Raw genomic sequence first — 12,995 nt, 5'->3', positions numbered from 1 at the left:
CCAGTGAGCAAACACAGCATGTCTGCCTCCTGGGTAAGAGGCATCTGTCACCAGCAGTTCAGAGTAAACACAAATAGACTGCTTGTCCGCCATTAACATGTAAATGAGTATGAAATATGAGCTAACATAGATGACAAAGGAAAGAAGCAGAGCTACTTAGAGCGTTTAGGTAATAAAGCCAACCTAGATTGAGGACTCCCCTAACAAAGATGGTGGAGCTGAGATTGGACTGGTGCCTGGTCACGAACTAACTAGATGCAGGAAGGAGGAGCAAGAACCTTTGAGACTGGACAGAGCCTGTGCAAAGGTCCAGTGTCAGGAGAAAGCAGAATCCAAAGTAAAATCAGCCTGATGAGAACCAGACTAGAGGAGAAAAGCCATGTTACCATAAGAGCTGGAGGGGAAAACTGGAAGACACCGGGACACAGGATATCTTACACAGTACATTGAAAGTAGTCTTTATCCAAACAGTAACGGAAAGCCAGATCTGCAGCATGCCTGAACCAATTTCTCTGTGATTTCATCCCCAAACAATAATAATTAATCACTCCCCAAACAGTTCCATGTTGTGTAAAAAGCATGGTTGCATGCAGACAATGGCTTGGATGCAGTTGCATGGTTTCTTTGCAAAACAGAGCTGTTTTATGCCACAGCTGGCATAAAAAATAGATTTTCATCAAAACAAATGAACCCTTAACAGTGAAATCAGGAAATGATTTCTGCAATGTTCTAGGTAAAATAAACTAACTTGATAATATAGTTTAGTATAATAAACATTTATACTTCTAAAATTCTGAGCTAGAAAAGAACTATATATCATAAAATATCTCTAATACAGTATTTTTTCATTGTTTTTGTTAGAAGTTGATTAAAACAACAGACTTACTGTTGTGGGCACCCAAGTGAGCGAAGTACCTCCTTGTTTGAATTTCATTTGAACCAAAGGAGTTTTGCTAGCAAAATCATAGATACGAACAGAACCTACAGAAAAATACACACACACACACACATTTTTAAAAGAAACAAATTATAGTCATATTATTTGTTTAAACAATCTTGGCTCACTTTTCACAGGATTAAATGCCATAACTGAGATCAACTGATAGCCTAACCACTTTTTAAATTTATATTTAGTTTTTTCTTTTTAGTTATTTTTAGACGAACACACATAGTAGCAGATTTCCTTGTGGCACGCTCATGCATACTAGTTTTAGTTGCTCTCGCCCACACACAGACATCGCCTGCTCTCCTTCATCTCCTAGCCCCATCCCCACTGTCTCTACCTTTCCCCAGCACTGGTCCTTTCTCTTCTACATCACATACGCCATCTGCTCTCCTCCCCAGCCCCACTGTCCCCACCTATCCCCAGAATTGGTCCTTTCATGCCCACATCACATGTGTCCTGTCGCCCTCTCCATCTCTTCCCTTAGAGCTTCTTTTTCTCCATCTCATGGGCTCTCTGATAGTTTGAGGAGAGGCACAGGTTGTGACTGACCAACAAAACATGGTTCTTTGCATAGTCTACAAGATCATAAACACCCAAAGTCAAGAGAAAAGAAAGGTGATGAGAACAGAAAGGGTGTGCCTGTGGGTACATTATGTCTTTATTCTATTCTCTAATTGTGTCTGCTGCTGTCTGTGCACCTCCCTCTCCAAAATCAACCTTGCTTATATTCAACTGGTTTCTTTTTTGGAAGAGTACTCAAATACTTTAAATAGCACATATTTTAAATTTACATACAAACAAGGCCAGATATATTATCAGTAAGAGTTCCCATTTACAAGACTAGAGAGATGGCTCAGATGGTGAAATGCCTGCTGCACAAACATGAGGACTTGATCTGGGATCCCCAGTATCTATGAAAAAGTCAGGCAAGGTGGAACATGCCTGTAACCCCTGGGGTTACAGAGCTGGGGAAGCAGAGACAGGAGAATCCCGGGAGCTTCTAACTGGATAGTCTAACCATTTGGTGAACTCAAGGTTTAGTGAGAGACCATCTCAAAACATAGGGTAGAAAGCAATAGAGGAAGACACTTGAGGTAACTCTTTGACTACCACATACACACACATACCAGAACACATGTACATATACTTGAACATGCATGCATGCACAACACATGCAGACATACATCAGAACACATGCACATATACATGCATGCATAAAAACACATACTATATACACATGCATGAATACGCATGCATGTATAACACACACACACAGAGGGATGGGGAGTAGTTCATGCTTACAGTCCAAGGCAGTTGTGGCCATGAGATAAGTAAGAGGAGAAACAGCCAAGCTTTCAATGGCTCCAGAATGGAAAGAGAAGAGGCATTCTGGGTCCTGGGTCTGAGAACAGACAAAGAGCATGCAGATATCAAATACAGAATTAAATATAGAATTAAAGCCAACTTTAAAGAAATGTAACTAGAATCCTGTAACACAATGTGTGGCGTTACTCTAAGACAGAATCTTTTAAAGTATAATAGATTAGAAAAAGTGCTGAACTTTGGAATTAGGAAAACCAGATGAAGTCTTTTCTCTAAAGTTAATGACTGATTTTACACAGATCCCATCAAATGCCACTCCCAGGTCTTCCCGCCTGCTCAGTAGGGCAGGTGTGAGGATCACACGAGGTGATATGAATGAAGAGTCCACGTGTTTAGGAGACATGTAATGCAGAACGACATAGTCCTGTTTTCATCTGGTAGAAACGATGATCTAACGTGGAGAAAGGTGGAGCATATTTTAAAAGTATCAAAGAATTTTGACTATAGCATTTAGAAGAAAATAAGGAAAATAGGCACTTACAATATTTGAAAAGCTAAGGTCAAGCTTCCATATGGCTCCACTGGCATCCTAAAAAATTAAATAGTTAATAAAATTTCATCACTTTTTAACATTCACCAAATTAAAATTATTATTTCTGTGATTTGTTAAAATGAGGACCAATACTAACAACATCTAGTGCTTACATATATTATATTGTGTGATTGAAATATAGTAAAAATATCTTCTACATATTTAAAACTATAAATATATAATAAGCAAAACAATCACAGAATGTTTAACATTCTGGAGCACTCTAGTCCAAACCATCAATTTTGTTTCTATTTTAAGTTCATGTCCTGGTACAGTTAAAAAGCCAAAACAGAAGACTGTAACATACCTGAGCTAGCCAAAAGTTATTTCCAATTTCATTCATCTTTATCATTGAGAAGAGGTTGACATTCTTGTCTACTTGAAGTTCATTAATAGGCTCTATCTCCAACAATCCAGTGTCATCTATGATGTCAGCAGTATCTATTGTCTCAAAGTCCCATATCTTACAAAATCAACAAGAAAGTAGTTGATAATACAACAACAATGCCCATCCTATAGCCCAGGGGTGAATAAATAAGAGGTGTCAGATAAGAGTGACTCCTTTTGGAGTAGTTGGCCAGGGAGGTTCCATAGACCACCCAACATCACAGGCTATTGCTATTGCCCTTGATGGACCCCGAGAATTTGATGGTGAGACCCTGTTGCTGAAGATACCATATGCTTAAGTCGCATAACACGGCAAAATCAAGTTGGTACAGATCTGGGAGCTTCATCCCTACAGGCTAGCTTTCGTAGTGCTGGAAAGTGTTGTCCATGCTACTGGAGGAGAAAAGCAAGCATCAGTCACACCCAGCTGTGGACCCTGAGAGCTATAGCAATGACTGGCCTGGGAAGATGTAGCCATTGGTGCAGAAGTGACACATGCATCACAGGAGTAACCAACTTTCAGGTTGGATTTAAGTCCCACTCCACAGAAACTCATACCTGACACCATTATCTGGCTAAAAATCTATGCCTAGAGAGGTTATAGGCTCTAAGAAAGCACCTACTACTATGTCAACTGGACATAGTGTTAGATCAACTTCCAAATGACTCCCTCTTACACTCATAGATCAGTGCATCTCTCAATCTTCACACAGTGACCTATAACTGGCCAAGGTATAGGGAGTAAGAGACTGTACAATGCTCATTCCTAAATGAAACATATTAAACTCATATGTCCCTGTCTCCCCAAAAGGTTCAGGGATTGTTGCAGAACATAAGATGGAGAGAAAGTAAGTGCCTGGGGTGGTGTATATTTATAAGGAAACATTATCTTCTGGGCAGAAGCACAGCTGCACATATGAACTCACAGCAGTTGGGACAACATGCGCAGAACCCACACAAGCCCAAGCCAGACCAAATCCCAACGTGGTGAGGGGAGTTAGGAACACAATTCCACCCCAAGCCACAAAGCTATTGGCAGTTGCTAGCTTTTGGGAAAGGGAGAGACCATTTTCTCTAAGTTGACCACCCTCCAGGGGAAGCCCATACATTCAAGAATATATGGACAGGGCAAATTGGTCTCAAGGAATTTAAGAGCTAGAAGGCCCCAGGAAACCATGCACCAAGAGGACTGCAAGGCAAATCACAGAGTTTAAGAACAGTGATGGTTCACAAAAGGTGCCACACAGGGAGATTGGGAAGCGTAGGACAGAACAGCAACCCGGGAGACTTAGTACCTGAAGCAGTGGTTCAGCTTCCATTTAGGTAAGACAGCATTCATAGTGATATCAATGAGTTCCCTAGCATAAGGACTTGGGAAAGGGCTGGACACACAGCAACCCCATGCACACACCTCCCGAGACTATTTCCAACTTGCATTCTCACTACCAGCTTGGTGATGCACACCTTTAATCCCGGCCCTTGGGAAGCAGAGGCAGGCAGATCTCTAACAGTTCCAGGCCAGTCTGGTTGATACAGTGAGTTCCAGGCTAGTAAGGGCCACAGAGTAAGACCCTGTTTCGGAAAGAGAGTTCAGCATTTTCATTCCTTAGAAAATGCCCAGTGGGCATTTTGAAAGGATGTGTGGTCACTGTTTATATGGCGCTAAGATGAGCTTTCATTTTCTGAGGCTTCTTTCTATGTCAACACCTGAAGCGCAAGAGCAAGAAATCCCTTCACAACGTTTCAAGTAATCTTGACAAGAACGCAACTATTTACTATGTGAGAAGCACTCTTTAAAATGAGTCAGTCTTGGAAATAAGCAACCATCGATCCCCTTCACGAAGCAGCCTATAAGACAAAACCACCCACGTGATCTTCAAGTCTTAAGTGAAGGGCTGCTGTCTTACCCTGACACAGCCGTCCGAGCCAGCGGTAATAACTTCCCCCTCGTCCAGCATTATCTGGTTAATGGGACCCTGGTGACAAGACTTCATGCCAGTTCGACAGAGCTCCACCTTGATGAGGCTGCCTTCCCAAAGCAGCAGGTTGCCCCACTCCGATCCCGAGAGCACCTGGCAGGCATGGAAAAAGAAGCGTGCATAAGAACTAAGTACCTGTATGTGGACCTCAAACAGGCGAGAGCTGCTTTCAGATTCTTTTTTTTTTAACTGTAAAGTTTGAGCATGGAAACAAAGAAAACCCCAGCACCACAGATCTGACCTCCAATTACATCTCGATGTGCTTCTTTCCAGCACCCTGTGACCAGGAGGTATGGGAGTGGCAAGTTCTTCACAAGGGTTCGTGGTAGATTTCTGTATCCAGCTCTTAAGGGTGAGATTTGGGAGTTAAATGACTGGATCCAAAGTGGATATTTAAAGTCTTTCATAGATGAGATTCAAAGTGTAGAGTGTGACCTTGCTAAGCTGCAAGGTCATTAAAGAACTGAGCAGATTATAGCTCAGTTTCAAAAAGGAAAATATTTGGAACTGCCCCCAAATTAATCTGTGTAATTCAACAGTTCCCAAAAAACATGCCATCAAACACTGGTTCTCAGAAGACTTAATGAATGTGATAATAAGTAACGCTTACAGTGTATGGGCTTTGTGCCAAGTATTGCCCGAATACTTTATTGACATTGGTATTTAGTGCCCAAAGTCACGTGTACTAGGTACCGCATGCAGCTGTGCATGTGACTGCTTTACTTTTCTAGCTATGGCTTTGCTCTCAGTTCCACAAGGGAATCGCGTGAGCCAGGGATGACTCTGACCTTATCTCCCTGTTTTACACAAGAGAAAAATTAGAGAAAACTGAAACACAAACACTTAAATAACTTGCCCTTAAGTTTCCCAGAGGAGCCAAGATTCTGGTTCAAGGACTGTCACTCAGAAGTGCCCGCCCTGACAATACTATCTGAGAAGCAGGAGGCCAAGGAAACTGGCAAGCACGTTTATTTTTATTTCCCGGATCCTTGTGCATCTTAGCCTAGGAGAGCCTGATTTCCGCAGAGCCTTAGTGTGGACTGAGGCACGATGGGGAACTCTGGGGGAGCCTCTATCCTTCTCATCCGCAGGAACTGATGGCTTTAGCTCAGTCTTCCTCCCTGATCTTGCCCCACTTGCCTATGTGCCTGCTGTTTGACCTCAGCTCACAGCAGTGGAGTCTTGAGCTTGTTTTTTATACGAGTGTTTTCTTTGATGAGCACAAATTGTATGCATTTACTCCTGCAATGTGATAACTCGGTCCGCATATACACTGTGTGACGGTCAGGTCAGGATTACTAGCATTTCCTTCTCCGTCAACATGCATCATATGTGTGCACGGGGAAGCTTTGCATGCCTGTCTCAAGTTCTTCACTAAACAGTCAAGAAATGGTTGTGCACAATAGAAGACAGCTCTCCTGTGTATTTGTACTTTGACTGCCATTGTCCAATCTGCCTCTGTCTCCCTCCCTTTGCTAACCTCCAGGGCCCCCGGAGACTTGTACCTCAACCTGGATGAAATTAACTGTTCAATGATTACAGTCGCCTAAAATGACTAAATTCACAAGGCATTTTTTTCTGAACCATTGGTCACGCACAGCCAGCTTTCTTTCTCATTGGTCCTCAGAGCAGGACGTCCTCGCCCCCATCAGCTGTTTTATTTCTATGATTGTAATAGTTTCCTTCCTAGCTCATCATCTTGATTCCAGATTTCCCTCCTGACAGTCTACCAGGAATCTTATGACCATATATATCTACTGCTTCTCCCACTTCTAACGCTCTCCAGACGTGCAATGATTCTGCTGGTTTGTTAGACTCCTCACACACTCTAGTGCCCAAACACGCTTGTCAACTAGAGTGTCCACTCTTTCCCAGCATGTCTTAACCTGCTCCACCCTAGATCCCTGATATTCATTCCTGGCCCTGAATATTTCCTTCTGTGGCTCTATCATTTAAAATGGCTCCTTCCCCCTCACCTCTACACAGACTCTACGGAGCTTCCAGAGACACAGTTCATGCCATGCTCTAAAGAAAAGCGACGCCGATGTTTACCTTAACAAGTATTCAGAGTCTGAAGACAGACTTATTTAAGATTGCTGTATAGATTTGGGATTACAATCTAACCAGCACCTAAAGCATGTAGCAGAGGAGGAAAGTGAGTGGTACATGCATGTGTAGGTGCCTGTGTACATGCAAGTACATGTGGAGGCCAGAGATCAACACCAGCGTCTTCCTTCCCACCTTTATTATTATTGTGATTCTTCCAGAGTCCCTGACTGAGCCTGGAACTCGCTGACTTTGCTAGGCTGAGTAGCCTAGGGTTTTTCACTTCCTCCTATGCATTGTACTAGCTGACACTAGTCCATCATTTAAATGACCAGATAATAAATGACCAAACCAAATAAATTTGGTTTCTTAGAGTATCATTTGTGTGCTGGCATATTCTTATAAGAGAAGCAATTGCAAGTAACACAATGTAACTCATTCTAATTGGAGGTCCAATAAGATGCTAAAGGAGAATGGATCCCAGTTGCCTATCATTTTAGGCATAAATAAATAAATAAATAAATAAATAAATAAATAAATGGCATAAGAACTGTAAGAGCAAAAGAAAAGTGAACAATGTCAGAAAATCAACTGGCAAATGGCTTTACAATTCTACAGTGTTGTAGATATCTCTGTAAGATGATGTCATCTTCCTGAATGACATTCTGACACTGAAACAAAAGACACAAGATTGAGTAAAGCCTTGGCCCTGCAAGTCCCTTGGAATATCATGACAAAAACAAGAAAGACAATATAAGTCATTACAATTCTATGACATCATTTAAAAGTAGCAGGCATGTCACTATGTTAATGCTTCATATGCATAGAATATTTAGCAAAACCAGGAAATGGGGCATACATATGGATTACAAAACTTTTAGGGAAAATGCTTTATCTCAATTGAGAGTTGGGAAAAAGTAAGATGAGGTCTGCACTATATTGATAATTACAGTATCTATTATCATCGACAGTCTTAGGCTATGCGGTCAATGCTCCTTTCACTCACACGCAGTCTAACAACCGAGGAGCCACAGCCAGACTCACCTTCCCATCCGGAAGCTCGGTGTAACCCTCTATGTCGCTAGTGGTGGTTTTGCCAAATCGCCCCAGAGATCCCTGCAGCTTGAGGCCAGTGAAAGTAAAGGCCATCTCCCAGAACCTGCCAACGAGACAGGAAAAGTCAGGTGGATCCGTCAGTTGGCTCCTTTTCGTTTCCATCTGACCCCAAATTGTATGTTATAAGTACCTGTAATGGCATTGACTCATCGGACTACCATGTAGGGTCTACTTCCTGTCAGGGAACATAGACTCATTGCGGGGGGGGGCGGGAGGGGGGATCCTCTGCCTTTGCAAGACCTGAATTCTGGGTTGTGCTGTTTGCTGCAGCAGTTACCAGCCATAAGTGAAAATTTTGACCAGATTGAAAGTAATTGATGCTGCATGGGAGTAAGATGAATAAAGATGGTCTACATTATTCCATCGAGGAAATAGAACAAGGTGCAATGGGATTTGAAGTCACAGACGAGATCGGGAGTAGGTAGACATTGCTTGTTAGGATGGTAAGTAAGAAACACCACTGGGGTCTCAGCGTGGTTTTGGAAAAGCCTACAGTATGAGTGTCAGAGACACTGTGAACTGGTTTAGGTGGAGCCTATGAGAAGGCAGCACTCTGAATGTAAAGCCCTTGTCTTACCTACGCTGCTTTTAGAGACCAGTCCCCTATATCAGAATGCAAAGGGTGCACTAAAAGAAAAGGGGAGGGGGAGGGATAGAGGAAAGGTGAGCTATTGCGTAATTTGAAAAAGAGCACATGTGGATCTGGAGAGAAGGCTCAGCAGGAATAAGCACCCCCTGTTCTACAGGACGTGGGTTTGGTTCCCAGCACACACATGGCGGCTCACCACCACCTGTAACCCCAGTTCCAAGGGATACAAGGTCTTCTGGCATCCATGGGTACTGCACGCATGTGGTACACATACATACACAGAGGCAAAACATTCATAGAATTGTGTAGTGTGGCTGGTTTTGTGTGAATGTGACATGAGCTGGAGTCATCAGAGAGGAAGGAGCCTCGGTTGAGGAAATGCCTCTATGAGACCCTGCTGTAAGGTGTTTTCTCAATTAGTGATCAATGGGGAGAGGGTCCAGCCCACGGTGGTGCCATCCCTGGGCTGGTGGTCCTAGTTCTATAAGAAAGCAGGTGGAGCAAGCCATGAGACACAGCCAGGAAGCAGCACCCATCCATTGCTTCTGTATCAGCTCCCACCTCCAATCCAGCCATGCTTGAGATTCTATCCTAACTTGATCTTATTATTTTATGTAGAATCTGAAGTTGTAATCCAAACAAACTCTTTCTTCCCCCAACTTGCTATTTGGTCATGGTATATAAAAATCATAATCAAGACAACATAAAATAAAAAATAAGTATTTTTAAAAATATATGTGAAATCTCCTAATTTTTTCTTTTCTTTTCTTTTCTTTTTTTTCTTTTTCTTTTTTTTCTTTTAGAGACTACAACTCCATCTTCTGAGAACACTTCTGGTTACATGACACACACATAGAGGGTAGTAAATGTAGTCTTTGGTGCCATGTTTTAAATAGCTGTAAATCTATATTTGGTTTTCTTATTTTTATTGTTTTTATTGAGCTATACATCTTTCTCCACTCCCTTCCCTTCCTCCCCTCTCCCCTTTTACCCTCTTCTGTGACCCCCATGCTCCCAATTTACTCAGGAGATCTTGTCTTTTTCTCTTTCCTTTGTAGATACATGTATGTCTCTTTGTTTTCTAGGTTCTCTGGGATTGTGGATTGTAGGCTGGTTTTCTTTATGTCTAAAAGTCACCTATGAGTGAGTACATATTACATCTGTCTTTCTGGGTCTGGGTTAACTCACTCAATATGATTTTTTCTAGATCCATCCATTTGCCTGCAAATTTCAAGATGTCTTTTTTTTTTCTTTGCCGCTGAGCAGTACTTCATTGTGTAAATGGACCACATTTTCCTTATCCATTCTTTGGTTGAGGGGCATCTAGGTTGTCTCCAGGTTCTGGCTATTATGAATAATGCTGCTATGAACATAGCTGAGCACACATCCTTGTGATATGATTGAGCATTCTTTGGATATATACCCAAAAGTGATATTGCTGGGTCATGAAGTAGATTGTTTTCTAATGAAATCTCATTTTAAAAACAATTCATTGGGGGTTTTGTTTGTTGATTTATTTGTTTGTTTTTTCAAGATAGGGTCTCTCTGTGTAACCTTAGCTGTAGCAAAAAAAATGTCCCCAAGCCTTTGATCCTCTTAGAAAACGCCTTACGATATCTATTGGTTTCTTTGTCGGGCCCCAGACTTACTTGATGTGGCCCGACCCTGATGTGGTTAGCTGCTCATCATCTTCGGGATTGAAAGTGACCTTAAAGACATCCTGAGAAAATGCTTTTGTCCTCAGGGTAGGCTGCTCTTCCATCCAGTTCCAGATGGTTATCGTGTAGTCAGGGTGACTCCCCACAGAAGCCAGCAAGGTCCCTTCACTGTTAAAGTCTACATACGCATAGGCCTTCTCTGTCCCATCTGTAAGGATGAATGGGAGTCTGATAAGTAAGAGAGAAATCTGAGCCCAGGGGGACACACCTGTCATCCTAGCACTGGAGGACATGTCCTTTGTTTTTGAGACCAGTTTTATCTGTGTATCTCTGGCTGTCCTGGAACTCCCTCTGAGGACCAGGGTGGCCTTGAACTCACAAACTCCTGACTCCTGCCTCTGCCTCTAAAGGCATGTACCAGAATCACCAAGCTTGGTAATTGTTCTTATTGTATATTAGTTTTACTGTATTAGAGATTTTATAAAAAAAAAAAAACTTTCTTTTTATTTAGACAAAAGGGGGAAATGTGGGATATTTGCACACGCTGTGAAGATGTGTCTTTGTCAAGGCACACTCTGATTGGTTTAATAAAGAGCTAAATGACCAAGAATTAGGTAGGAATTCTGGGGACAACGAGGACTCTGGGAAGAAGAAAAGACAGAGTCACCAGCCAGATGTGCAAAAGCATCATGAGCAGTACAAAGATCTGAGGAAACGAGTCACACAACAGATTGTAGATTAGAATAAATGAGTTAATTTAGATGATAAGAGCTAGAGGGACGAGCCTTCACTAAGGCCAAACTTTCATGATGTATAATAAGTCTCCGTGTCACTATTTGGGAGCTAGCAGTACAGAGAAAGACTTGCTGTGGATAGAACTCAATCTACAATTTTCAACTTGTCACTGAAAAAGTCCCAAGGTGACAACTGACTCCTGAAATTTATTACACAGGAAACAGAACCAGCTGCAAGGTGACAGGCGGTTAGTGCTCGGTTACTGCTCTGTGTCACCTTCACTGGTTTGTAGCAGCCAGTTACTCAGTTAAACAGTAGTGCAGACGCTGTTGTGCGGACACCACCAACAGGGCTGCTGTTTCTGATCAGGTGACTTTATGGACTGTGTCCTTGCAGACCTAGGTGGACTTTATCCAAGCAGCTGAAAGGTCTTGAAGAAGGAGGTATTCTGCCTGGAGACTGCCCATGAACTCCTCCCCAGGGATCTCCAACCTGTGGGACTGATCCCCCATTTCCAGACTTATAAGCTTCGACAGTTATAAGCCAATTTCATCAAATAGATTTCTCTTCTACCTCTCGCTGTTGTTTCTTTGCTAAAGTTTAGCTAATTCCTGAGTCTCGGCCACATTCCGGCCACCTCCATGTGGATGGTTCTAAAGATCCCCCTGGACTCACCTCGCAGGATTCTGTAGGGCCTCAGAGAGGGATATTCATAGATAATAATCTTTGGGAAACTGCCCTTCTCAGCGACTGTGAAGTAAGTTTTATCCGGATGAACCTAGCAAAACAGAATCTCACTAAAATATTAAAAGGAAATTTTCACATTGATAATCCTATCTATGCAGTACTTAGTGGCTGTTATCATATAATTGGCCAATTGGACTGTACTTTAATTTTTTTAAAAAATGTACATCTGATAAACACTTGATGGATATGATTTGAACTGAAAACTAAAAGAAAGTAAAAAAATAATAATAAGGTTGGCCTTGATTAAAGCAATCGTTTTTCATGCTATGAATACTGAATTCATACTGAGAATGACGACTTCAATCTCCAACGTGTCAGGGTCTCTTGACAGATTCTTTCAAAATGTGGATCTGAAATCCCCCTACCCAGTGTTTCTGAATTCACATTTATGTTTATTAACAAGTGCTAAGCTACTGCTCACCTGGATGGCTGTGTGGGAAGAGCTAAGCAGGCCAGATGCCAAACCCCTGTGGAAGTCATTGTAGTCGCAACCAGAAACATTCACGGGATGTATGTTACAGCCCATTTACTACCTGAGGACAGGCTTACTTATATGAACAGAATTAACTTTCCTAGCTGTTCTGAAAAGTTGCAAATCCAAAACTCAGGGACAATATCTATCAAGGGACTTTGTGTGCGTCATCCCCTGGTAGAAGCTGAAAGAGCAAGAGAGAATGAGAGCCAAGAGATGTATATGAGGGGTGTGTGTGTGTGTGTGTGTGTGTGTGTGTGTGTGTGCACGCACGTATGTGTCCATGCATGTGTGTACACGTGTGTGCCCGTGCATGTGTGCACATGTCTGTGTCCGTGCGTGCTGAATCTGCTCTCGTAAAATCCCATCATTAGCTAACACGTTTCCTCCATAAGATGAATCCAC

General features: G+C 42.2%; 1 protein-coding gene across 2 annotated transcripts in view; it reads right to left on the bottom strand.

Moving 5' to 3' along the window:
• The window catches only part of Cfap44 (cilia and flagella associated protein 44), an 84,277-nt gene that overhangs the window by 56,278 nt on the left and 15,004 nt on the right, over positions 1–12,995 (bottom strand). For both annotated transcript variants that reach the window (XM_048422712.3, XM_085685583.2), the window contains exons 6-13: positions 12,047–12,149; positions 10,628–10,844; positions 8,318–8,432; positions 5,156–5,320; positions 3,169–3,324; positions 2,811–2,858; positions 2,249–2,348; positions 887–981 (exon numbers count right to left, since the gene is read on the bottom strand). In XM_048422712.3, coding sequence (XP_048278669.3) covers positions 887–981; positions 2,249–2,348; positions 2,811–2,858; positions 3,169–3,324; positions 5,156–5,320; positions 8,318–8,432; positions 10,628–10,844; positions 12,047–12,149 — 999 coding nt within the window. The remainder of the gene's footprint in view (positions 1–886; positions 982–2,248; positions 2,349–2,810; positions 2,859–3,168; positions 3,325–5,155; positions 5,321–8,317; positions 8,433–10,627; positions 10,845–12,046; positions 12,150–12,995) is intronic.

The sequence above is a fragment of the Myodes glareolus genome, chromosome 2 (assembly GCF_982192425.1).
Source record: "Myodes glareolus chromosome 2, mMyoGla1.1, whole genome shotgun sequence".
In the NCBI taxonomy this organism is placed as follows: domain Eukaryota; kingdom Metazoa; phylum Chordata; class Mammalia; order Rodentia; family Cricetidae; genus Myodes; species Myodes glareolus.
The sequence above is the reverse complement of the archived record's forward strand: the minus strand, read 5'-3'. Positions and strand labels throughout refer to the sequence as shown.